At 47.2% G+C, this 27,384-nt stretch overlaps 1 protein-coding gene across 3 annotated transcripts in view; it reads left to right on the forward strand.

The window, feature by feature from the left end:
* PLCG2 (phospholipase C gamma 2) overlaps nucleotides 1-27,384 on the forward strand; it is a 212,438-nt gene that overhangs the window by 152,211 nt on the left and 32,843 nt on the right. For all 3 annotated transcript variants that reach the window (XM_055100814.2, XM_034940799.4, XM_034940800.3), the window contains exons 14-22: nucleotides 2,484-2,652; nucleotides 7,270-7,374; nucleotides 9,536-9,625; nucleotides 10,267-10,442; nucleotides 12,371-12,571; nucleotides 14,467-14,586; nucleotides 21,353-21,533; nucleotides 23,062-23,133; nucleotides 25,356-25,465. In XM_055100814.2, the coding sequence (XP_054956789.1) occupies nucleotides 2,484-2,652; nucleotides 7,270-7,374; nucleotides 9,536-9,625; nucleotides 10,267-10,442; nucleotides 12,371-12,571; nucleotides 14,467-14,586; nucleotides 21,353-21,533; nucleotides 23,062-23,133; nucleotides 25,356-25,465 (1,224 nt within the window). The remainder of the gene's footprint in view (nucleotides 1-2,483; nucleotides 2,653-7,269; nucleotides 7,375-9,535; nucleotides 9,626-10,266; nucleotides 10,443-12,370; nucleotides 12,572-14,466; nucleotides 14,587-21,352; nucleotides 21,534-23,061; nucleotides 23,134-25,355; nucleotides 25,466-27,384) is intronic.

Consider the following 27,384-nt stretch of genomic DNA (forward strand, 5'->3'; position numbering starts at 1 on the left):
GGACATAGGTGCTTATGGTTGTGAGCTGACAGTCATTCATCGAACATTATCTCATTCGTGACTAGAGGAAGTTTTTTCTGGTTAAAATAGGGCTGGAATCATCTAACACCTATAGGGCTAGAACTCTGTAATCAAACATTAATGCATTAATGTTTTGGCAGCAAAAGCCATCCTTATTGGTATTAAGAGGGATTTAAGAAAATGATTGCAGCAGCATTCATTCGAATGGTTCAGATTTTGCTGTCAGTTACATTTTGATACCAACTTACTAGGTAGCCTTTGTTGTAAAAGCTTTTTAGCTGTTATGTTCTAGTAAGGGTGTGTGGATCAGGATCGGGGAGTGAGCTGGGTCCACGCTTCCCAGGAGTGACGAGGCTATGATTTACTTGAGCTGGAACATGGTTAAGGATTTTATTTTTATCATCGTCACTTTATTTTCACATTTACCTTCATTTCTATTGAGTGACGTGATTTCCTATTTATGGAAGTGACATAGCTGCCTTTAGCATAATTTTGTTTCATAGTAAATGCCATGCACAAGCCTCAGATGGATTCTTGGTGGGAAAAACTCCATCTATACAGTATATTTCTTGGATAACTGGGGAAATTTGAGTATGTCTAATGATCATTACTTAAAGATAGTTTCCTGAGGTGATATGGTGTGGTGATGTCGGGGGATGTTCTTAAGAGATACCTGTGGGGGATGTCTGCGCCTTATTTCAGATGGTTCAGGAGGAAATGTAAATATGTGTATAAATGAAATACAAATATAGGCTGGGCACAGTGGCTCACGCCTGTAATCCCACCACTTTCGGAGGCTGAGGTGGGTGGATCAACTGAATTCAGGAGTTTGAGACCAGCAGCCTGGCCAACATGGTGAAACCCTATCTTTAGTAAAAATACAAAAAATTAGCTGGGCATGCTGGCAGATACCTGTAATCTCAGCTACTCAGGAGGCTGAGGCAGGAGAATTGCTTGAACTTGGGAGGCGGAGGTTGCAATGAGCTGAGGTCACGCCATTGCACTCCATCCCGGGCAATGAGTGAAACTCCATTTCCAAAAGAAAAATAAATAAATAAAATAAAATAAATAAATATATAAATAAATGACTTTTCTCCTGCCTCAGGAGGAGTATGTGTGTATATATATATATATACACACACACGCACATAAATATATATGTGTGTATATATACGTATATATGTATATACATGTACTAATGATATGTGAATTTATACATACACGTTCACGTGATATAGAAGGATACAGGTGATCCTTATTGGTGAATTCTACTTGCTAAAATTGACTTGTAACCCCAAATCAAATCTCAAAGCACTCTGAGGTCATTCTGAGACACGCACAAAGTGTGGGAAATGAGACTCACGCGATGCACACGTATTCAGCTGAGGTTGAGCAAAGCAGCGCTCCCCTTCCTGGTCTACAGCGTGAAAGCTTCAACAAGTGTCCTCACCATCTGTTGACTGCCATGTTTTTCCTGTTTTTGAGCTTTTTCTTGGTGATCTTGCTGTTCAAATGGCCCGAAGCACAGTGGTGAGGGCTGCCTGGTGTTCCTGAGCACGAGAAGGCTGTGATGTGCCTGATGGAGAAAACACCTGTGTCAGATACGCTTGGTTCAGGCACGAATTACAGTGATGCTGGCTGTGAGCCCAGTGTCAGTCAATAATATATACCAAATCAGGTGTCTTTAAACAGAAACACACATAAAACAAGGTCAGATATTGATTCATTGAGGAAAATGTTGTGACCACAGGCTCAAAAGGCCCTGATCCTGTATTTCCCCTTAGGAGCAATGGCTCAGGTATTTGCCAATCAGTGTTGGTGGTGACTTTATGAACCATAACCCCAATAGATAAGAAAAATCAACTATAGATACACACACACAAATGATCTATAAATACACAGACACCTTATAGAAATATACATATATACACATACAAATAATAAATGTATGCATGCATACATATGTAAATTACATATGTGTGCATATGAATGAGAATATATAAAACCAATATACTTTATAAATAGAGGAAGTAATAAACACACTAAAGTAGGTGGATGCGCACGTGTAACAGCGTCCCCGTTGGTGACCCTGGCTGAAGCACACATGGGTGCTTACTGTGCTGTCTGTTCATCTTTTCTGTAGGTTTGAACTTTAAAAAAAGATTAGAGACTTTTTTCTGTAAGTTTAAAGATATGAATAGATGGAAAAAAATACAGAGAAAAGGTGCATTCTGGGGTATGGGGAAGCTCCTGAATCAGATTGCAGCTGTTCTGAGTCCCAAGACTTGTGCCCTCATACCCAGGATGAGGTCCTCTCCTTCTGGGAGGGCAGATGTGGGGGTTGTGCCCCCCGAGCAGCGCCCGGTTTCTGTCGTCCCAGGGAGCTGCCCTGGCCCCTCTGTGGGGCAGATGCAGAGGTGTGTGCTCCCCCTGCCGAGCTGCCCACCCTCTTCTGCCTGCAGCTTCCCAGTGATCCTGTCCATCGAGGAGCACTGCAGCGTGGAGCAACAGCGTCACATGGCCAAGGCCTTCAAGGAAGTGTTTGGCGACCTGCTGCTGACGAAGCCCACGGAGGCCAGTGCTGACCAGCTGCCCTCGCCCAGCCAGCTGCGGGAGAAGATCATCATCAAGGTAGGCACCCCGGGTGCTGCTGTTGGCTGTCCAGGGAGCCCAGTGGCTTGGTTCCCCGGCTCTGGGTCCCATTCACCAAGTTCTATGTCCTACTGGGCCTGCTCCAGGTCCCACTGCACAGGCTCAAATCTGCTCTCCTTACTAACACTGTGACCCTAGGCAAAGTCATTAACCTTTGGGAGCCTCTGTTGTCACCAGTCTCTGGGGGAGATAATACTGGAACCCATCTGGCTAGCTTGCTGGAAGCATGACGTGAGGGAAGGCGTGGAGAATGCGTGGAACTGTGCCCGTCATGTGGTTGGTGCTACGTTAAGTGCTAACCTGTTATAGTTCATTTGTTCATTGGTGAACCTTCCCCATCCTCTCTCGGAGTCAGCCCCATGCGAGGTGCTGGAGGTGTCCAGCGACCTGGGTGCTGTTCCTGTGATTGGAGCTTCCAGTTGTGTGGGAGGCGGGCAGTTGCTAGAAAAGGCTGAGTGCAGCAATAGAGCTGATGTTCCCAGCACTGCAGGGGAGATGGGTGATTATATCTGTGCCTAGGGATGCCACGGTAACATTTGGATTTTTGAATTATTAGGATAAAGAGACCATATATGCCGTGGCTTAAAGCACAGAAGAGTTTATTTCTTCCCCATGCGAGGGAGAATGTTCTGTGAGTTTTGAGCTCTAGCCCACAAGGTGACTCAGGGACCCGGGGCCCCCGCATTCTGCTCTAGCATCTCTCAGGGCAGCAGTTTTCAACTGGGGTTTCACAGACCCCCGAAGAATCCACAGTTAGAATCAGACGGGCACGTGAACTTCAACAGAAAAAAAATTACATCTTTATTTGTTTAACCTGTACATAAAACTTAATACTTCCTTCCATTGTGAACATTGGCAGCAAGCCACTTGCGGGCTCTGTCACCAGCAGAAGTCATGAGTGTTTTCATATCACGTTTATAGTTATTGCAAATATTTCAAAATAATGTTGTGCTCGTCATCACTTTGGAATTATGGAGGTTATTAGGTCTGCCTCTAGATCTTACTTAAGATGTTAACGAAGAAACCCATCTATTAGTGTATTGCAAATATTTATTTAATATCTTAATCATGTTTCAATATAATTGAGTTTCCTTTGTAATTTTATGCATTATTATTCTGAGAAAAGGGTCTGTAGCCTTCCCCAGATTTTGAAGGAGCTCATTACACAAAAACGGTGAAGGGACTTTGCTTTGTCCTTGTTTGTGTGGTGGACGCTTGGTCTCAGGCACATCCTAGTTCCAGCTCAGATCACGGGAAGTCCAAGGGTGTCCAGGGCAAATGGTTTCTGGTAAGCAAGTCAGCTGTCCCGTCGTTTTCTCTACTGTTCTGTGCATGAGAGCTTAGTCACGTTACCTGCAAGGACTGTGGAATCTGAAGTCCCTAGTGGGGCAGCCTTTCATGGAAGGAGCGAGTGTGAATTTTGTTGACATTGCACAAGCTCATGGGAAAGGACAAACAGCTGTTTCGTAGGTATTTCAGTCTGTTCATGCGGCTATCACAAAATACCGTAAGCTGGGTGGGTTATAAACAACAGGAACTGATTTCTCACGGTTCTGGAGGCTGGAAGTTCAAGGTCAGGGTGCTGGTATGAGAGTCCTCTTCCAAGTTGTAGGCTGCCGACTTCTAGTTGTGTCCTCACATGGTGGAAAGGGTGAGGCAGCTCTCTGGGACCTCTTTTATTTTTAAATATTTATTTATTTATAAACAACCATCTGGGACATGGAGATATCTTTGGCCTCTTTTATAAGGGCACCATTCCCATTCATGAGAGCTCTACCCTTATTCCCATTCATGGGAGCTCTACTCTCATTCCCACTTATGAGAGCTCTACCCTCATTCCCATTCATAAAAGCTCTACCCTCATTCCCGTTCATGAGGACTCTACCCTCATGACCTAATCACCTTCTGTGTTACCCATTCTCACACTGCTCATAAAGACATACCCAAGACTGGGTAATTTATAAAGGAAAGAGGTTTAATGGACTCACAGTTCCATATGGCTGGGGAGGCCTCACAATCATGTCAGAAGACAAAGGAGGAGCAAAGTCACATCTTACATGGTGGCAGGCGAGAGAGCTTGTGCAGGGAAACTCCCATTTATAAAACCAGATCTCATGAGATGTGTTCACTATCACAAGAACAGCATGTGAAAGACCCACCCCCATGATTCAATTACCTCTCACTGGGTTCCTCCTATGACATGTGGGAATTATAGGAGCTGCAATGCAAGGTGAGATTTGGGTGGGGACACAGCCAAACCATATTACCTTCCAAAGCTACCATCTCCAAATACCATTACATTGGGGATTAGGTTTCAACATATAAATTTTGGGAGGACACAGACATTCAGACCATAGCAGTAGGCAGAGAAGGGGGATGTCCTTCCAGGTTGGGACAACAGGACACACAAGGGTGTGGTGGTGTCAACACGTGGCATGTACCCTATATTGTCACTGGGCCACCAAGATACATTGGGCACAATCCTTATGTTCCAGGAAGTCATGGTTTGGTAGGGAGACAAACCCATCAACAGAGAAACACCAAACAGTGCAAGGAGCTTTGGCCAAGCGCAACCAGAGGAGGGGATGTTGGTGCCCCCATGGGTAAGAGCATCAGTGCACGGGGAATGTTTGGCCAAGACTGTGACCCTTAAGGTACAGATGTTTGCCTAAGCGGGAGATCAGCTGTCATTGTCTTAGTCTTGCAGATGAGAAGTGTGAGGCCTGGAGAAGTGCAGCCACCTGCCTGGGGTCACAAGTTAACAAAATAGCTGCAGCGCTGTTTGCACCCAGGCAGTTGTTTCGGAGATGCCAAGGGATGCTTCCAGCATGGTGAAGGCAGGATAAGGGGTGGAGGGAGCTCGGCCATGGAGGGTCCATGGCTTCTCAGGCACCTAGTTGGTGAGTCTTCGGGGCAGCCTGGTTTCATGTGCTCTTCCCTGTTCCCAGCTCATTCCTTCTGTTTCCATTAGGATGGCTTGCTGCCTGTTCCCAGGGATTTTTCAGCTCTTGTTCTAAGATGCAAAGTACTGAAGGCCCCTTTTAGAGCACCCTCTGCCCCACACCTGATACGCTGTGGCTCACTTCTTTCTATTTCAAGAAATGAGGTGGAAATAGCGTTGGCCACACGGTCACTTTGTACCATGCACTGGGCTAGGCATGGTGATATGTATCTTCTTATTCAGTCTTGTCAAGACACTGCAGGACGAATAACCTCAGCCCTTGCCCACTTTACAGATGTGGACATTGAGATTCAGAGGTTAAATAGCTCAGCCAGGGTCACACATTTAGTATTTGCTGAGGAAATTATTCAAGGCCAAGGTGTCTGCCCTCAAAGCCTGTTTTCCCATGCCTGTATCATGCTGCCATTCACAAGGGACACTGAGGTCCTGCTTCACTGTTGACACTTATCTTTCACGTTCTTTGACTTACGGGATCCCACAGGGGCTGCCACGTCCCGATTTTACGAGACAGATTACTGAGACTCTGACGATGACTCAGCCAAGGTCACATAGCCAGTAAGGTAATAGGCCCTGAATTCAAATCTGGATCTGACTCCCCATCCTGAGCTCCTTCACCAGGTTACATGACCCTCAACTTACAGACGCTTGCCTGCGTGGGAGTCCAGGTGTCATCACTGTCTTAATCTTGCAGATAAGAAGCCTGAGGCTCAGAGAAGTGCAGCCACTTGCCCGGGGTCACACAGCTGGTAGAATAGCTGCAGTGCTGTTTGCACCCAGGTTGCCTTAGTCTAATCCCCAGTGGGTCCCCTGCCACCCTGCCCAGCCTGTTCCCTCTGGACTGCAGCCTGCCTTTCCCTCTGTGTGCTAGAGAAGGCTGGGCACAGGGGGTGTTGTATATTCACCGAGTATCAACAGAGCACTTACTGTCTGCTAAGTGCTCTTCTAGCACAGGAGACTCAACAGGAAGCAAAACAACATCCCTGCCCTCATGGGGCTTATATTCTAGCAGTGAGGACAGAAGACAAACACACGGTGTGTGTAGGGCTAGGCAAGTGAGAGGAATAAAGCAGGCTTGGGGCTAGAGAGTGGCAGGATAGGAAGGGGAGTGTGGGCTATTTTTACTTACTTATTTTTTACTGGGACAGAGTCTCACTCTGTTGCCCAGGCTGGAGTGCAGTGGTGCAGTCTCAGCTCACTGCAACCTCCACTTCCCAGGTTCAAGCAATCTTACTGTCTCAGCCTCCTGAGTAGCTGGGATTACAGGCGCGTGCCACCATGTCCGGCTAATTTTTTTATTTTTGTAGATACAGGGTTTTGCCATGTTGGCCAGGCTGGTCTAGAACTCCTGAGCTCAAGTGATCTGTCTGCTTCAGCCTCCCAAAGTGCTGGGCTTATAGGTGTGAGCCACTGCGCCCGGCCAGTATGGGCAATTTTTAGATGAAGCTGTAAGGAAAGCTCCTCCTCCTCGTTCAGGGTAACCTGGAGGGCAGAGCTGAACAGACTAAGAGGGAAGCCAGGCAGCAAGAACAGGCAGTGCAAAGGCCCTGCCTGGGAAGAGGCGACGAAGGCTGCTGGCTCAAAGGCCTAAACTTGGGTCTCCATGGAGACAGCCTATGTATATGTTTTCCCCTCAGCATAAGAAGCTGGGCCCCCGAGGCGACGTGGATGTCAACATGGAGGACAAGAAGGACGAACACAAGCAACAGGGAGAGCTGTACATGTGGGATTCCATTGACCAGGTGGGCCTTGGTCCCTTCCCGTAGCCACTGCGGCCACCCCCCTTGCAGCTGCTTCTTGGAGCCCTGCTGGGAGCTCTGAGAATACGCCTGTCTTGTTCCCATTTTTAGTCAAGTGAGTTTTTGCCATGTGAATTTACCTTCCTTCTTAAACTTTATTTGTTTATTTTGTGGGACAGGCTCTCACTCTGTCGCCCAGGCTGGAGTGTAGTGGTGTGATTGCGGCTCACTGCAGCCTTCACCTCCCAGGCTCAAGTGATCCTCCCACCTCAACCTCCCTGAGTCTCTGGGACCGCACGTGCGCACCACCATGCCTGGCTAATTTTTTGTATTTTTGCAGAGATGGGATTTAGTCGCGTTGCCTAGGGTGATTTCAAACTCCTGGGCTCAAGCAATCCTCCCACCTTGGCCTCTCAAAGTGCTGAGATTATAGGCGTGAGCTTCTAAGCCTGGCCAACTTTATTTTCCTTTTGCATTTTTAATGTTTTATTTTGAAATAATTTTAGATTAAATATATTTACACACACAAATAGTATGGGATATTCCCATCTACCCTTACCAAGCTTCTCCAAATATTATTAATAACATCCTACATAACCATAGTATAATTAGCGCAGTCAGGAAATTAACATTGGTACAATACTAATAACTAGTTTATAGATGGTATTTCATTGTTGCCACTGTGTTCACTCAGGCTATTTTCCTGTTTCAGGATCCAGTACCCGGTGCTGCCGTGCATTTAGGTTGTCCTGACTCCTTCGTGTCCTCCAATCAGGGGTCGTTCCACCAGAAACCTTATTTTTCAGACTTTAATGCTGCCTCTATCCCTTTACCTAATGTGTATATCCATTTTGAGTATATTTTTACATGTCCGTTCTTATATCCTAGATATAACATACATATCAAAGGCAATATTTATTTATTACTTATTTGTTTTAGATAGTCTTGCTCCATTGCCCTGGCTGGAGTGCGGTGGTACGATCTTAGCTCACCACAGACTCCACCTCCCGGTTGAAGTGATTCTTGTGCCTCAGCTTCCCGAGTAGCTGGGACCACAGATGTGCACCACCATGCCCTGCTAATTTTTGTAGCCTTAGTAGAGATAGTGTTTCGCCATGTTGGCCAGGCTGGTCTTGAACTCCTGATCTCAAGTGATCTGCCCGCCTTGGCCTCCTGAAGTGCTAGGATTACTGGCGTGGGCCACTGTGCCCAGCCAAAAATGGCAATATTTAAGTAAAGAATTAAGTTGGGCCAGGCGCGATGGCTCATGCCTATAATCCTAGCACCTTGGGAGGCCGAGGAAGGCAGATTACGAGGTCAGGAGATCGAGACCATCCTGGCTAACATGGCGAATCCCCGTCTCTACTAAAACTACAAAAATAAGCTGGGCATGGTGGCACGTGCCTGTAGTCCCAGCTACTCAGGAGGCTGAGGCAGGAGAATTACTTGAACCCGGGAGGCGGAGGTTTCAGTGAGCTGAGATTGAGCCACTGCACTCCAGCCTGGTGACAGAGACAGACTCTGTCTCAAAAAAAAAAAAAAGTGCAGCACACCAACATGGCACATGTATACATATGTAAGAAACCTGCACGGTGTGCACTTGTACCCTAGAACTTAAAGTATAATAAAAAATACAAATAAAAACATTATTAAAAAAAAGAGTTTCTGCATACCCTGCACCCAGCCTCCTCTCACATTAACGTCATGCATGACAATAAAAGTGACCAAAACTGAGAACTTAACACTGGTACTTTACAATAAAACCAGAGACTAAATTTCATCGGAAAAAAAAAAAAAAGTCATTAAGCCACAAATAAATATTGAACGTAAGGTCTCCAGACAAACTGGCCAGGAAATCCTGAAAGTTTTAAAAGGTAGATGGAATAGAAAAGAAAACGATGAGGAGTTGTACCTACCTTAGACTCATGGATCTAAAAAGTCCAAAAAGAAGCTCAAATACCAAAAGAAGCTCAAAACGCATTGATGTTTTAAAAAAGAAATGCCTTGTAAGGAATTGAATTCAGAGAAGTCGCCATAAATGTCTATGAAACTGGGAAAAGCACATCCATAGTAGATGCTGGGGTGACACCCTGCAGGGCTCCTGGGCTCCACAGTTGATGAGGTAGAGGACTTGGGGGGCACTAATACCAGTTTCACTTTCTAGAAATGGACTCGGCACTACTGCGCCATCGCCGATGCCAAGCTGTCCTTCAGTGATGACATTGAACAGACTATGGAGGAGGAAGTGCCCCAGGTAGGGGGACACCCTAGCCACATAGGGAGGAGGTCCCCAGGAACCCCAAGGACCAGCCAGTCCCCGGGACCTCCTTCCCATGTGGCTTCTCTGGCCGGCTGGCAAGGGGATGCTCCGCTGAAGAAGCTGTTGATACTCTGGGTACCATGTCCTGGCTGGCTTGTCTCTGATTGGCTGGCTGCCCCAGGTGCTTTAACCAGTGAGGTTCAAGATGCTTTCCTGCTCTCTAAAGTGCCTGATTGGCCTTAGATGGAGGCCGGTGCTCTGGCTTGGTCCCATGCTTTCCTGTTGCCCTCTCCTCCAGCTGTGGTCATCTTTCCCGCTGTTTATTTCTGCAGCCCCCAGGGCCTCATGGCTCTCAGACTTCCCATAGAACAGAATGGAGGGCTTTGCTGGGAACCGTTCACTCCATGTCTCAGGATGCCAGGAGGCCACCATAAATGAGGGCTCTCAGGAGTGGGAGGCAGGCAGAGGAGGGTAGCGGGTGCTGTTTTCCCATACCCCTTCGGGTGGGGACCAGCTGAGGCTGGCCTCTCTATGTTATCTGGTACCCTGGGTCAGGGTGAGACAGAAGGACCTGTCTAGTGATGCTGGGGTTTGGTCCAAGGCTTTCAGAAACCCCTCCTCTCTTTGCGGCCCAGGATATACCCCCTACAGAACTACATTTTGGGGAGAAATGGTTCCACAAGAAGGTGGAGAAGAGGACGAGTGCCGAGAAGTTGCTGCAGGAATACTGCATGGAGACGGGGGGCAAGGATGGCACCTTCCTGGTTCGGGAGAGCGAGACCTTCCCCAATGACTACACCCTGTCCTTCTGGTAATGCCCCCGACCCAGGGAACGCCTACCTTCTCCTCCATGCCAACTGATGAGGCAGGGTGGCGAGTGGTTCTAGCTCAGGCAGCAATTGGGCAGGCTGGGGACCTGAATCCCAGGCTTCATTTGTCGAGCTCTTCTAGGCCGGGACAAGGGTGAGGTGGGTATGACTCACTTGGGCACAGTAACCCAGATTAATGAGATTTCAGGGCAATCTTTTAAAAAATCAAAAGTAATGCAAAAAAGTCTGTGATGAACAAAATATGAACATTTTAAACAAAGACAAGATCTGACCCTACTCTTAGATGATGTGGCCTCACTCACTTCCCCCGATCCCAGCCCTGGAGTGGGTCAGGTGGCTCTGGGTGATTCAGCCAACCTTCTAGCATCTCTGTCTCCTCCGTAAAAGGGGGACTCTAGGGCTGTCCTTTCGAAGCCGTCATAGGCTGTGATGAGCTTGTGCATTCATTCATCCACCCACTTATCCATGTCTCAGTGCATTAAAAGATACTTCTTGAGGGCGTGCCCTGTGCTAGACACAGTACTTATGCCAGACAGACAATGCCTTTGTCCTCCTGGACACTAGCGTCTTTTGAAGGAGATGGGCAATGAAAAAGCAGTCACTCAAATGATTTGCAAGTATAGTTGTGATGAGTGCAATGAAACAAGGCAACATAAAGGGACATCCCTCCCTTTATTGGGGGGGTTTAATGTGAGTTGGGGGGATTTGTGAAAGTCTGTGAGAGAAGGCTCTGATGCCCTGACGTGGGGAATGGTTAGGAAAACCTTCCTGAAAGAAGATGAGACCTGAAAGAGGGAAATTATAATTCTGTCACTTAAAAAAAAATTGTGATAGGGTCTTGCTCTGTTGCCTAGGCTGTAGTACAATGGAGCAGTCTCAGTCACTGCAGCCTCAAACTCCTGGGCTCAAGCAACCCTCCTATCTCAGCCATCTAAGTAGCTGGGACTACAGGCACATGCCACGACACCTGGATAATTTGTAAATTTTTTGTAGAGCTGGAGTCTCACTACGTTGCCCAGGCTGGTTTCGAACTCAGCTCAAGCAATCCTCTGGCTTCGGCCTCCTGAAGTGCTAGGATTACAGCTGTAAACCATTGCACCTGGCTGAAAATTAGAATAGTAATAACACGCAAATAATCCTGGACACCTAAATGATGCTTACCATGTGCTGGGCAGTATTCGAGACACCTTGTATGTGGTCTCGTTTACTCTTCAGGATGCCTCTTTGAGGTGGATACTGTTATCATCCCTGTCAGACCGCTGGGGTAGTAATACAGTATGGCTCAGACAGCACGGGTGACCTGCTCCAGGACACTTAGTTCATATGTGGCAGAGCTGGGATTTGAATCCAGGCATCCTGGCTCTAGAGAAGCAGTTATATATATAAAAGGGGGATGGGGTGGGGTGGGGTGGGGGAAGTAGGTAGAATGTTCTGGAATCCAGGCTGAGGGTCTAGCCTATACTAAGGCCCTGCATCTGGTTTTGTTGTTGTTGTTGTTGAGATGGAGTCTCGCTCTGTCGCCCAGGCTGGAGTGCAGTGGCGTGATCTCGGCTCACTGCAACCTCCGTCTCCCAGGTACAAGTGATTCTCTTGCCTCAGCCTCCCAAGTAGCTGGGATTACAGGCATGCACCACCATGCCCAGCTAATTTTTGTATTTTTAGTAGAGACGAGATTTCACTGTATTGGCCAGGCTGGTCTGGAACTCCTAACCTCAGGTGATCCACCCGTCTCAGCCTCCCAAAGTGCTGGGATTACAGGCATGAGCCACTGCGCCCAGCCTCCTGTGTCTGTTCTAGGAGCAGAGGGAAGGTTGTGTGGCCACATGTAATGTCCCTGCCTCTGAGGCCCTGGCTGCCGCAATGGCCTGGCCTGCGTTCTCCCAGCACTGATGGCGTCCTCTCCCCGCAGGCGGTCAGGCCGGGTCCAGCACTGCCGGATCCGCTCCACCATGGAGGGCGGGACCCTGAAATACTACTTGACTGACAACCTCACCTTCAGCAGCATCTATGCCCTCATCCAGCACTACCGCGAGACACACCTGCGCTGCGCCGAGTTCGAGCTGCGGCTCACGGACCCTGTGCCCAACCCCAACCCCCACGAGTCCAAGCCGTACGTGTCTGAGGGTGGAGCAGGAGGCAGGCGGTGGTCGGGTTAGCTCCACCAGGCAGAGAAGCTGGCCTGGTGGTTCAGCCGGGCCAGACCCCCAGGACACCCTCTCCCCAGCCCACCGGCATCTCAAAATTGCCGAGGTGGCCGGTTTCCAAATTCCTGGCACCATGACCTGTGTCCTTTTCTCTTTTCTTTCTTTCCTCCCCTTTCTTTCCTCTTTTCCCTTTCTTCTACTTTGTCTTCATAGCCCCGAGACTTTGGGCTTTGATTTTCAGAGGGTCATTTTGGCCCGGGGATATTCTCTTACCTTTCAGAGCTCCTTCCTGTTTGTTCTGAAAATGAACAAGGAAACAATGATTATAAGAGTCTGCCGCTGATTTTTTTTTGTCTAGTGAAATGAGTATCAAGGTAGGCCTTGCAAAGGGTCAACAAATTCTGGGAATAAAGAAAAAACAATTTTTAGGCAGAAAGCTGCAAAAATGTACATTTCCGAGGAGGCCGTATTACTTATAGCAACTTTTTTTTTTTTCACTTTTTCTGTCACATTTTCCTATGGATTGCCTCTTAAAACTTGCTATTTCTTATCTTAAGAAATAACCCAAAAACAACCCAAAACCCTGTGAAACTGCTGCTGTGATCTCCGTCTTCGATTTTCTGAGACACGTGGCAATTACTGTGCCTCCCCGGGAGCCTGGCTTTTCAGGTTTGGGCTGCTTGGGTGGATGAAGATGAATCAGTTTTTTGAGACAAGGTGTTGCTCTGTTGCCCAGGCTGGAGTGCGGTGGAACAATCACGTCTCACAGCAGCCTCGAGCTCCTGGGCTCAAGTGATCCTCCCACCTCAGCCTTCTATCTGGGACTGCAGGTGTGTGCCACTGTGCCCAGCTAATTAATTAATTAATTTATTTATTTTGAGACCGAGTCTTGCTCTGTCTCCCAGGCTGGAGTGCAATGGCACGATCTCAGCTCACTGCAACGGCACGATCTCAGCTCACTGCAACCTCTGCCTCCCAGGTTCAAGAGATTCTTGTGCCTCAGCCTCCTGAGTAGCTGGTATTATAGGCGCACGCCACCGGGCCTGGCTAATTTTTGTATTTTCTTTTTTTTTTTTTTTTGGGACAGAGTCACATTCTGTTGCCTAGGCTAGAGTGCAGTGGCGTGATCTCGGCTCATTGCAACCTTTGCCTCCTGGGTTCAAGTGATTCTTCTGCCTCAGCCTCCTGAGTAGCTGGGACTACAGGCGCCTGCCACCATGCCCGGCTAATTTTTTGTATTTTTAGTAGAGACGGGGTTTCACCATGTTAGCCAGGATGATCTCGACCTCCTGACCTCATGATCCACCCGCCTCAGCCTCCCAAAGTGCTGGGATTACAGGCGTGAGCCACCACGCCTGGCCCAATTTTTGTATTTTTAGTAGAGATGGAGTTTCGCCATGTTGGTCAGGCTGGTCTCGAACTCCTGGCTTCTCGTGATCCACCTGCCTTGGCCTCCCAAAGAGCTGGGATTACAGGCGTGAGCCACTGTGCCTAGGCTATTTTATTTTTTATAGAGATGGGGGTCTCATTGTGTTGGCCAGGCTGGTCTCAAACTCCTGACCCCAAGTGATCCTCCTGCCTCAGCCTCCCAAAGTGCTGGGATTTCAGGTGTGAACCACTGTGCCCGGCCCCATGTATTATTTTGGGCTTGAAACAGTCCCCTGGGGTCTCCCACTATTCTTTTCACAAATTCTCTTTGCTGAGGTGCCTTTGGCTGGGGAAGCCCACTGTGTGATTTCCATGGTCGTTTCCAGGGCCAGGTTCCAGGTGTCACTGGTGCCATTATCTTGTCCTCTGCGGGTGGCCCACTGACAGCCTGGAGACCGCTCACCTGGTCGTTTTCCCTGGCCCTGTGCTGCAGGTGGTACTATGACAGCCTGAGCCGCGGAGAGGCAGAGGACATGCTGATGAGGATTCCCCGGGACGGGGCCTTCCTGATCCGGAAGCGAGAGGGGAGCGACTCCTATGCCATCACGTTCAGGTGGGTGCGAGGGTGGGAGGCACATGCCCTCCAGAGGGGCTTGGCAAGGACAGATGTGGAGAGACAAGGGGGAACTTCAGGTGGAGGCTCACCTGCAGTGTCCCCACCCCCCCAGCATCAGCGACAACAACAACAACCACAGCAAAAGCTGCTGCGAGAATGTGCGCTCCAGCGTGCCAGGCACAGTCTGCGTTCTCCAGGGCAGGATGTTCTGTAGGAACTCACTTTGGCTTCCAGTAACTCTGTGGGGTTGACATGACCATGGTCTGTGTTTCTCAGAGGAGGAAACTGAGGCACAGCAAGATTAAGTAACTTGCTGAAGCATGCAGCCACTAAGTGGTGGGGCTGGGATTCCAGCCCAGACAGCCCAGGCAGCCCAGGGCTGTGATGATATAGATCTGGTTTCCTCCCAACTGCAGCTGCTGCCCAACCACCTCTAGGCCTGTGGTTCTCTAATTTTACCCCAAAACACCAGATTCTCCCACTTCCACTAATGACAAGGAGCCGAGGAGTGACTCAGACTCCGTTTAGCCTACTGTCCCGCCGTCTCCCCAGCCCCAGGGTTTCCCTGCATGTTCTTAAGGTGGTAATAGTCTGCTATATGTTGAGTTCCTAACCGTGTTCTAGACACTGGGCTGCCTTCAAGGCCTCATCTGATTGAATCCTTTGCTACAGCCTGTGAGAGGTAGGTCTAGTTATTGCAAGGGAGGAAACAGGACCAGAGAGGTTAAGTGACCTGCCTGGAGTCACACAGCCTCATAGTCAACTGAGTTTGAGGTTCAGATGCAGGCCTGTCCGTCTCCAAAGCCTAAGCTCTTCACTCCAGAGTCTCCAGCCAGAGGCCTGGGGGCCAAATCTCCAGCCAGAGGCCTGTGGGCGTCTTTTATACACTGATGTGAAAAACTGAGAAATTTCACTGAAAAACTCAGATTGCTTCTTGTGAAAAATGGGAGGCAGTGGACGCTCTGGGCCTGTGTTTCCACATGGGCGCGGTGGTGCTGGCTGCATGGCAGCTACTGTGGGGTGTGTGGTTTGCCCCTGTCCACTCCTCTCCCCATTCCCTCTGCCCTGGTCCCATCCCCTGGTGACCCTGCCAGGCTGCCCCCTGGGCGTTTGTATTTCCCTTCCTCCTTGCCTGCACCACTATGCCTGAGCCACCTCCCTGGGGACCGTGGTGACGGTCATTATCACTGCAGTTTACTGAGGACCTACTGTGTACTGGCTCCAGCCAGAGAGCAGCCTCCCACCAGCGTGGCTCTTCTGTACTCTCTGTTCCCAAGAGGGTGACCTGGGCTTCTCAGCATTGGTGCCTCTGCCCTTTGCTCTTTCCCCTAAACCTCTTAGTGGTGCCTCCTCAGCCTGGAAGGGGAGGAAGTGTGTTCAGTCCGCTGCACACGGATTGAAAACCTGCTGTATGCCAGGCCCCAGGGGGGGCGTTGGCACTCCCACTGTGCTGTCATCCTGTGCAAGTGATGGCAACTAAACTCAACTGGCTGAAACTGAGGTGCCCAAGTGGTGAGACAGCTCTGACACAACCGGATCGGGGCCTCACCTGATGATGGTCAGGATGCCACCTGTATGTGCATGCTGGCGTTACTCTCCATCAGCTTCTGTCTCAGGTGGCTGTACCTTGGGCTGCCAGGACAGTGTCCGGCAGAAAGGATGGCCCCCTCCCTGAGCCAGGTGGCATGATTCTGACAGGCCATCTGGGGATGGGGTTGGGGTCACTTCAGTGGGACCACGTGAATGAAGAGGTTGGGTGGCTCCTCAGGTTGATTGCCTGACTTACATACACGCCCCATTCAGTCTGTGAGCCTGTCTTCCCCATGAGATTGGAGGTGTCTTGAGAAAGGAAGTTTTTATTTTTTAGAAGTTAATAGATGTTTGGTGAGCACGTACTGTGTGCCGGGCCCTGTGCTGGGCTCCAGAAATGCAGGAGTGATAAAAACAGCCCAGTCCTTGCTCTCTCAGGCTAATGGTCTGGCAGGGATGAGAGACATCGCCTTACTCCAAGTGTTTCTTGCTTTTGACCTGTTCCTGCTTATGTAACATTGGCTGGGATGTAGTTGGTGGTCGGTGAATGCTGGCTCAGTGAGTCAATCAGCAAGGATGGCCGCTCCCCACCTCACCCCATGGCCCACTGTCAGGGAAGCTCAGTCCACACAGTGTTTCTCAAAGAGGTGGGGTGTGAGGACTGATCCTGTTGTATTTGGATGTTGAACTCCCCTGGTCTCTACCCACTGCATGTCTGTCTGGGACCCTAAGTCATTGTAACAATCAAAAATAACATCCCTGCCCCAGGACACACACTTTTTCAAACCCTCTCTGGTCAGGGTATGGGGTGGAGCGTCACTGTCCTTCACTGAGAAGCACTGAGGAGGTTTGAGCACATAAGGAAATCAGTGTAATATTTTGTGATGAGTGCTACAAAGGGATTGGTCAGGCAGGGTGGTGGAGGGTGAGTAGCTCTCCAGGGCAACGGATGGGGAATTTGGACCAGGCAGTAGGGGAACACAGGTCTGCAGGAACTTCTCCTTGCCCTCTACATATTTGTAAAGTGCCTCTCCTGTGCCAGGCACTGTTCTGGGCTCTGGGGATGTGTAATGAACTTCTGGATAGATTTCCCCAGTAGAGGAGAAACACCTGCTTTCAAATCCACAAAGGAAGTGTTGAGTTGTTGCCCGGCTGTGATTGGTGGAAGGCATCTCTTGGGCAGTGAAGCTGAGACCTCAGGCTGTGGCCGTGGCATCCACGCTCCAGGAGGTTGGAAGATGCAACTCGTATTCCAGCCCTGTTCCCATCTCCCCTTCTGATTCTCTTTTCTCCCAGGGAAGTTAGTTGTGGGTTGATTTCAGTTATGTTTTCCAAACCATTCACTTACTGAGTCCTGCCTGAGTGCCAGACATTGTGCCAACAGCTTACCCTGAATCAGCTAATAGACGATGATCCTAATGCTCCCCATGTGACGGGGTTGTGGATCCCTGATGCTGTGGATCGGGAAGCTGAGGCTTAGGGGTTCCCTGTGGAAGGAGCCGGAACCTGACCTTGGCTCTGTACCTCGGCACCCCAGAGCCCCCCTGCCTGCCCTGAGGAGCTCTTATAAAAAGTTTTAAAATTAATTTTTAATTACATGAGTATTGCAGGAGGATATTCTCTCTATAAAAAATTAAGACATTACAGTGAAGGCTAAAGCCCCCTGTGGTCCTTCTAATCTCAGTAGAGAGGTCCTGGTAGAAAGCACAGTTTTCTAGCTGGTGTGTCCATCCAGACATTTAAAAAATATGTACATATTTATACATGTCTGTATCTATGGAAAATATATGGTGCCATTTTGTGTCTGGGTATTTTCATTCTATTTTTAGAAAATACAAATGGGATCATTCTGCAGCTTTTCTACTCAGCAGTGTTTGTTTTCTTTCCTCTGTTTTTTTAGAAGGAATAAATATTTAATAAAATATCACTGGAAATAAACCACTGAAGCAGAAGTCTTCTAGGATTTTGTTTTTACAGGACTTTTTGACGAAATCACTTAAAGCAATATATTTTTTTTTTCAAAAGATTGGAAATCCTTTTTTAAAAAAAGAAAAAAAAAGTTCTTTAAAAAAAATATTTTAAAACAATAAAAAAGTCTCTCTATAGTGCAAAAAATGCCTTTTCTTGATTTTTTTCCCTGCCATGCAAAATTGTTAAATGAGTAGTATGCCCATAGAAACTATGCCTCTAGATGCTTTTCCTAATTTATTTAATTGAGAAATAAAAGTTGTATATATGTATCATGTACAACATGTTGTTTTGAAATATGTATACATGGTGAAATGGCTAAATTGAGATAATAACATATACACACACTTAACCTTTTTTTTTTTTTGTGGTGAGACTTAAGGTCTACCCTCAGCAATTTTCAAGAATACAGGATATATATATATATATTTTGAAATGGAGTCTTGCTCTGTCGCCCAGTCTGGAGTGCAGTGGCGTGATCTTGGCTCACTGCAACCTCCACCTCCTGGGTTCAAGCGAGTCTCCTGCCTCAGGCTCCTGAGTAGCTGGGATTACAGGCATGCACCACCATGCCTGGCTAATTTTTGTATTTTTGGTAAAGGTGGGGTTTCACCATGTTGGCCAGGCTGGTATCGAACTGCTGACCTCTGGTGATCCACCCTCCTTGGCCTCCCAAAGTGCTGGGATTACAGGCGTGAGCCACCACGCCCGGCCAGGACTTTGTTATTGACTATAGTCCCTATGCTGTACCATAGATCTCTTGCACTTACTCCTCTTGTCTAACTGAAATTTTGTATCCTTTGACCAACATATCTCCAACCCTCCCTACCTCCCCCTGCCCCGGACCCTGGTAGCCACCATTCTACTCTCCACTTCCGTGAGTTTAAACCTTTTTAGGTTTCACGTATGAGATCCTGTGGTATTTGTTTTTCTGTGCCTGGCTTATTTCACACAGCACAATGTCCTCCAGGTTCATCCATGCTGTTGCAAATGACAGGCTTTCCTTTTTTTTTTTTTTTTTTTTTTAAAGCAAATGGTATTCCATTATGTAAATGTACCACATTTTCTTTATCCATTTATCTGTTGATGGGCAGGCTGATTCTACACCTTGGCTATGGTGAATGGTGCTATGAACATGGGAGTGCAGCTTTCTCTTTGACATATTGATTTCCTTTCCTTCAGATATATACCGAGAAGTGGGATTGCTGGATCCCATGGTGTTCTATTTTTAATTTTTTGAGGAACCTCTGTACTGTTTTCCATAGTGGCTATGCTAATGTACAGTCCCACCCACCAGGTGCAGGGGTCCCCTTTTCTCCACATCCCCACCAGCACTTCTCCTTTAGCTAATAGCCATTCTAACAGGTGTGAGGTGACATCTCATAGTGGTTTTAATGTGCATTTCTCTGATGATTAGTGATGTTGAACATTTTTTACGTAACTGTTGGCCATTTATGTATCTTCTTTTGAGAAATGTCTATTCAGATCCTTTGTCCATTTTTTTAAATTTTTTATTTTTTGAGATGGAGTCTTGCTCTGTTGCCCAGGCTGGAGTGCAGTGGTGTGATCTCAGCTCACTGCAAGCTCCGCCTCCTGGGTTCACGCCATTCTCTTGCCTCAGCCTCCCGAGTAGCTGGGACTAGAGGCGCCCGCCACCGTGCCCAGCTAATTTTTTGTATTTTTAGTAGAGACGGGGTTTCACCATGTTGGCCAGGCTGGTATCGAACTCCTGACCTCAAGTGATCTGCCTGCCTTGGCCTCCCAAAGTGCTGGAATTACACGTGTGAGCCACCACGCCCGGCCTTTGTCCATTTTTAAATTGGGTCATTTATTTTCTTACTATTGAGCTGTTTGACTTCCTTATATATTTTGGATATTGACCCCTTACCAGATGTTCAGTTTGCAGATGTTTTTCCCATTCTGTAGGTTGTTTCTTTACTCTGTTGATTCTTTCCTTGGCTATGTAGAAGCCTCTTAGTTTGATAAAATCCCATTTATCCACTTTCACTTTTGTTGCCTGTGCTTTTGGGGTCATATCTGAAAAATAATTGCCCAGACCAATGCTATGGAGGTTTTCCTCTCTGTTTTCTTCTAGTAGTTTTACAGTTTCAGATCTTATGTTTAAGTCTTTAATCCATTTTGAGCTGCTTTTTTTGTTTATGGTGTGAGATAATGGTCTAGTTTTCTTCTTTTGAAATTGCTATTATTTCTATATAGGAATTTATTTCAAAATTCTTTTAATTTTTTTAAATCTAGGTTTCCCAACCCTACTTATTTAACAGACTGTCCTTTCTCCCTGGTGTGTTCTAGACATCTTTATTGAAGATCAGTTGACTGTAAATGCATGGATTTATTTCTTGGCTATCTATTCTGTTCCACTGGTCTGTGTGTCTGTTTTTATGCCACTGTCGTACTATTTTTATTACTATAGCTTTGTAGTATATTTTGAAGTAAGATAGTGTGCTATCTCCAGCTTTGTTATTTTTGCTCAAAATTGCTTTGGCTATTTGGGGTAGACATTTTTAAAAAGACCCTCTTGGCTGTAAACTTAGGGTCAAAAATATTTTTACAGATGTTTCTGTCTTGCTGATAAAAGCTAATAAAACCAAGGAGGCGCTTCTGTTTTGGATTTTTTCTGCTTCATGTTTCAAACAGATGAAGGAATGAAAGACTTGTTTCTTTTTTTAAAAAAAAAAAAGTCACTGTTTTGCTAGTTGAGTCACCGAAGACAAGATTTAATAATTTTGAGGTGGGGGGGATTGGCAAACATTTTCTGTGAAGGACCACAGAGTGAATATTTTAGGTTTTGCAGGCCATATGGTCTCTGTTGCAGCTACACAACTCTGCTGTTACAGTGTGAAAATAGCCCCAGACAATGTATAAACAAATGAACTGTAGCTGTGTTTCAATAAAGCTTTATTTATAAAAGCAGGTGGTGGGACAGATTTGGCCTACTCTTGACCTAGTTCCCTAGGAAGCTCCTAAAGTCAAGTCCTGTAGTTGGGGAGGAGAGGAAGGGTAAGAGGAGCTGATGAGTCACTCGGCCATATTTCTTCTGAGACACAGATTCTTCTAGATCTGTTTTGAAAATACCCACATCATTGTTTTCTTATTGTCTTGTATTCCATAGGAGGACTATACCCTGTTTATTTACCCACTTCTCTAAGGCTGGATAACTAGGTTGTATCTAATCAGTAGGGTTTGTGTAAAAATTGTTTGGCCACCAGGATCTTGGCATGTCAACCCTGTGTTCTTCCCGCTCCAGGGCTAGGGGCAAGGTAAAGCATTGTCGCATCAACCGGGATGGCCGGCACTTTGTGCTGGGGACCTCCGCCTATTTTGAGAGTCTGGTGGAGCTCGTCAGTTACTACGAGAAGCATTCACTCTACCGAAAGATGAGACTGCGCTACCCCGTGACCCCCGAGCTCCTGGAGCGCTACAATATGGTAGGTGGTGGACTCCCTTGTGATTTGGTGGGATTTCTTGTCTGAGGTTGTAACTCATCTGTTCATGAATTCAGCAAACCTCTGAGTATTCACCATGTGTCTGATACTGCTGTAGGTCCTGGGGATACAAATTGAACACAACAAAGACCCTGCCCTTGTGCTGCTTATAGTGTAGTGTTGGGGAGATGCAACAAATGACATTTAAAATATCCATAGCATGTGCCAGATGGTGATGAGTGCTATGGAGAAAAACACTGGGCAGGTGGATAAGAGGGTACAGAGTGATGGGGAAGGGGTCAAAGTTTTCAGAGGGTGGTCTAGGAAGATCTCACTGAAAAGGAATGAGCCATGTGGGTATCTTCTGGAGGAAGAGAGGATAGCAAGTGCAAAGGTCCTGAGGTAGAAGCCTGCCTGGAGGCACCAAAAGGAAGTCAGCATGGCTGGAATCAAGCCAGCCCAGGTGGGGGAAGAGCTAAATAAGGACAAGGTTCACAGGTGACTTATCATGCAGGGGCTCATAGGCCATTGTAAGGCCCTGGCTTTTTCACTGAGTCACTGGAGAGTTCTGGGTGCAGGAGAGACCTGATATGATTACTTTGTCTCCATTCCTACCACATAGGTCATTAATTTATTGAAGAGAGATTTATGGCATCCTGATCATGTGCCAAGGACTGTTCTAGATACTAGGAGTACTGTGGAACAAAATCTGCTTTGGGAAATTTAGGTTCTGGAGAGGAGAGACAGATAATATACACGATTAAGACGTTTTCAGGTAGCATGAATATAATAAAGCAAAGAAAACAGGATGGTGTGAAAAGGGGTGGACACTACCTTAGGCTGTGGGAGTGGAGATCAGAGAAGGCCACCTTAAAAGGGGAGAAATGTGAGCCGAAACATGGAAGACAGCAGTGAATGGGATCCGGGGAGAAGTGAATGAAGGGGTGACTCTAGGTAGAGGAGTGGCCACATCACAAGCCCTAAGGTGACATGAGGAACAGAAAGAAGAGTTAGAGAGGAACAGAGAGGTAGTGGGGGTGGATCTTGTCGGTGGTGTGCTAGTAAATGTTCAAACAGCTCTGAGCGGGGTAGGGGAAGGCACTGGTTTGTAGCATTTGCCAGATTCCATGGTGTAAATACTTCCATGGAGGTCAGTTTCAAGTTGTTGATGTGCTGTCGTTGAACCTGGAACGTGGAGTCAGGAAGTGATGTACACAGTGGGCTTTTGTGAGCCGGGAGGTCACTCCAGCACACCGTCGGATCTTAGGATTTGTGCTTTTACAAAGGAACGCAGTGCCTGGCACGCAGCTGGCCAGGACAGGGCCTCTCTGATTTTGGGTTAGTTTCCAAGTCTGGGGACCTTCTTTATAGCTTCTTCCTGTGTCTACTCATGGGCCAAAAGAAAATTCTATGAGGTTTCAACTCCTCTATCAAAGGATAGGTAACCATAAGGAAGCCTAGAACCCTTGTTATATGTAAGGGCTATTCTAGGAGCATGGATTATTCCATTTCTTTCTTTCTTTTTTTCCAGGAAAGAGATATAAACTCCCTCTACGACGTCAGCAGAATGTATGTGGATCCCAGTGAAATCAATCCGTCCATGGTACAGTGCCGAACCTCCAATTCACATGATTTTGGAGTCACGAGGCTGATGTGGATTCCATCTTGTTCCCATGGCAGTTATAACAGGGCAAGGGAAGACTTTGGAAAACCTGGCCAAAATAATTTCTTTTTTTTTTTTTTTTGAGAAGAAAGGATGATTGACAATATCAAGCCTAGTTTCAGGGAAAATGTTAATAGAATTCCATCCAAATGCAACAGTGTTTTGCTAAAATTCTGAGGTTTGACGAACCACCTTTGGGCCAAATGGCTTCTAATTAAAAGTCTTGCAGGTGTTTTTTGCTCGCTGACAGAGCCCGTGGTGTTTTTAAATTCCATTTGGTTCACTGACCTCCTTGCAGTGCAAATGCTATCTCATATTCCCACCCTGACTCTGTTGTGTAATTTCATGCAGGTAGGGATGGATTTTACTTTCAGCCCTCGGCTCCTCCTTGCCATGGTTTCATCTCAAATTTAGTTTGAGCTGGCAGAGGAAGAACCGCAGCGAATTTTCTGTTTGGGGGCCATGTGGCACACAATTAGTGTACAACGCTCACTTAGGAAGGGGCCCTGCTTGTGGGCTCTGTTGAAATCCAGAGATGACTTTCTTTTTCAAAAATTTATAATCCATGGCCAATGCAGATCTGTTTCAGAAAGAAATGAAATCTTGAAAAGTTGTGGGCAAATTGAGCTGTGTGTGAAATGCATTAAGAGACCTTAGTAGCAAAAACTTCTGTTAGTAGTGAAGGATGTTTTGGTGATGAGAACAGTCACCTCTCTAACTGATGACTGTTCCTTCCTGTGGCCTTGGAGACTGGCTCTGGTCCTTATATCCACCCTTGAAGCAGGATACGCAAGTAGAGGCTGCTCTGTTTGCAGGTGGGGGAGAGAAAGGCAAGGGTACTGCTTAGCCTCTGGCCTCCAGCTGCAGATCCCTGTGGCAGAGCTCCTAGAACCCACATTGCTTCTTATGAAACATCATGAACTATGGCACTAACTCACATTGATGGATCCAGTTCTGGGCTGAGCCACTTAAAACAGCTGGTCGATGTGGGGCAAATTACTTTCTCTCTCTGCATCTCAGTTTTCTCATCTGCAAAATGGGCATACTCATATAACTACTTACCTGTTATGGTTGTTTAAGGATTAAAGGAGATACCTTAAGGCTTGGAACAATGCTTTAGCGATACTATAGTTAGCACTTAAGAAGTGCAAGCTGTTGTCAGTTTTCTCATTATACACATGATCTCATTTAGTAGTCGTAACAACCCTGTGAAATATATAAAAATTTAATTCCCATTTCACAGATGGGGAAACTGAGGATCAGAGACACTCAAACTTATATCATTATTCAAGGGCAGAGCAATGATTTGAACCTACATATCTGACTCTGTAGCCTGTGTGCTGAGGAAAAATTTTACTGGGTTCCCTGTGAAATTCCTGTTCCCATTTCCTTTGGGTGGGAGGAGAAGGAAGCTGCTCATTTAAACAGGTTTGACAACGTCAAAGCTTTTCCCACTAATATTTGCTTGCCGTGTGGGTGTTCATTTATGCCTGCCAGGCAGAAAGCATGAAAGCAAATTCATTGAAGAAAATTTCTAACCAAGGAAGTTCTATCTTATTTAGTTCTGTGAACAGAGACCACCTTTTGATGAATTTCATGGAGGAGAAGCTCAGTTACTCTTGCAAAATGTCAGCGTCCTGCAGGAGTGTAGATAGGGGACTGCTGACCTACAAAAACAGAACAGTGAGGCCCTCAGGACAGGCAGGAAGAATGGGGTTGCCCTTGAGCTTCTGAGAGGCTTGCTGAGCACCGGCACTGTGATGACGGTCTCGGCTTAATCTAAAAGGCATGTCCTTTCTTTGTTGAGGAAATTGAGCAATATTGTGTCACTACAATATAGGGTCACTCCCACCCTAACCCTAAGCCTAACCCTAACCCCAGCCCTAAACCCTAGCCCCAAACCCTAACTCCTAACCCCTAACCCTTAACCCCAACCCAGGTACCCTTGGCTCTGACTAGGCCAGTTCTCCTTCACTCCCTGGTGGCTTTTTGGGGCCTTGGATCCTTTGCAATGCCAGTCCCTCTCCAGCAGATGACTTTGTAACCTTGGCCTGAAGCCTCCTGCTCCCCAGTGAGAAGAACCAAATGGTACCTGGGAACGCAGCCGCCTCCCTCCCCTCCTGTCCCTGGCCTGACCTTTTCCTTCTTGTTTTCCCTGAAAGCCTCAGAGAACCGTGAAAGCTCTGTATGACTACAAAGCCAAGCGAAGCGATGAGCTGAGCTTCTGCCGTGGTGCCCTCATCCACAATGTCTCCAAGGAGCCCGGGGGCTGGTAAGGCTGAGTGGAGGCTGGGCTGCTCGGCAGGCGGGCTTGACTTGTCCCTTCTTGGTGATAAGACTCAGGTGCTGGCCAAGTCTGACCCCCTTTGTCATCCTGGGCTAGCTTTGACCTCTTGTGTTAAGTCCCTTTTTAGGAAGGTGGCTTGGTGCATGCTCTATTTGAGAAAATGGATAAACAACAATATTAACAGGTATCAACATATCATATCATATATTGTATATTATTATAATTACAACGGCAGCTACCATTTATTGAAGTCTTACTAAGTGGCAAGCAGTCTGCTAATTGCTTTCCATGCATTGTCTAACCAAATCTTCAACCAAATCTTCATTACTCCCTGTGACAAAAGATGCGGCGAATGAGACTTTCCAAGTCACACAAATAAATACTAAATACTAAATAGTGCAGGCGCTTTCCAATACACAAGACTGTGTGTTATTTCCAATTCAAATTCGTATGCTGTTCCATAGTCCCGTGCTGTGTGCAATGGCCACATCCTGAATTGAAGGCAATACGTTTTTCGTGCAAAGGTACCTGGGTGTGCTAGGGTTTAGTTACCACTTCGCTTTTTAACCTTAGAAGAAAAATTCACTGCCCACTGATAGGTTTCCGGGCAAGTGGTTTTGTGGGGTGACTTCTGTCTGAGAGCAATAAGAACTTGCTCATAACAGTGAGCACTGGTTTAAGCACCTCATAGACTGGCATTTCTGCCTCCCACAAGATAACTGGACCTCGCTTAGGAATCTGAATAGCAGCATGCATGGAGTGCTTCTATGTGTCAAGCACTGTTTTAAGCACGTTTGAAATAACTCACTTCATTTGAAATAACTGAGTCTACATGATGACTGTAAAAGGTTGGTTCTGTTGTTACCTGCATTTTACCGATGAGGAAACTGAAGCCTTCGGAAGTGCAGTCACTTGTCCAGGGCCACATAGCAGGCTGAGATTTGAACCGCCAGGCCTTCTGACTCCAGAGCTTACACTCTTAACTCCATTCATCTGCTAAGTCCTTCCCTGTCCTCTTGCAAGATGCCTTAATCCAGGGATTATCAAACTTTTTCTTAAAATCAGGAGAACCTCATTGCAAACCAATTCATACCTAGATTCCACAGAATCAAAGATGCAGCCGAGTTACCCGTTGAACTGGAGTGGGAGCGTAGAATTGCCCTGTTTGGCCTCCTTGCTGACATTGCTGTTCCTACTGCAGCCCCTGATGCTTCCCCTTGGAGGCTCCCAGACCCAGTTTGGCAACCACAGTGTTGTCCGTCTGCTTCTCCCAGTTCAGAGGCTCGGCTTTGCCGAAGTCCCTCCACTCGAAGTGGCACAGAGTTGAGGTCTCTTCCAGGCACACTGGCGTTCCCTCGCTGTGCTCCTGTCCCTGCCTTGGTCAACATCCTGGTGCGCACTGGGTGGGTGACTAACAACATTTTTGGAGTTGTGGCTGGAGCCCAGGTGACTACTCCAAATCACGGTTTTCCATTCTGTGTGAGATGGCCTCATGCCTTTCTATGCCTCTGACAGGCAGTTCTCTGAATTTCGAAGGCTCTTGTCTTAAGAGACTGTCAGAAGTCCCTTTGGCAAGGGACTGTGGGCCGCCCAGCGGCTGTGGTCATTTCTCTCTCTGATGGCAGTAGTGCTACCTAGGGGGCTGCCTGTGTGAAACGGGCTTTTTTGCATACTTCCAAACTGGTTCCCTGTAGCTAGGGGACCAAACAATTATTGTCTGAACCAAGATGCTCCTGAGAGTGAAGAGAATGTAAAGTGCTCAGTCCTGGACAGATGGTATATATGATCGCCGTAAATACAGCCAGCCCTTGCCAGAAGTGGGTCTGGAGAAATGGTGCGGAGGGCGTGAAAAGGGCTTACAACCCGCAGTCCTGTGTCTCTGCTAGGTGAATTGGTAGCATCAG

The sequence above is a fragment of the Pan paniscus genome, chromosome 18 (assembly GCF_029289425.2).
Source record: "Pan paniscus chromosome 18, NHGRI_mPanPan1-v2.0_pri, whole genome shotgun sequence".
NCBI classification, from domain to species: domain Eukaryota; kingdom Metazoa; phylum Chordata; class Mammalia; order Primates; family Hominidae; genus Pan; species Pan paniscus.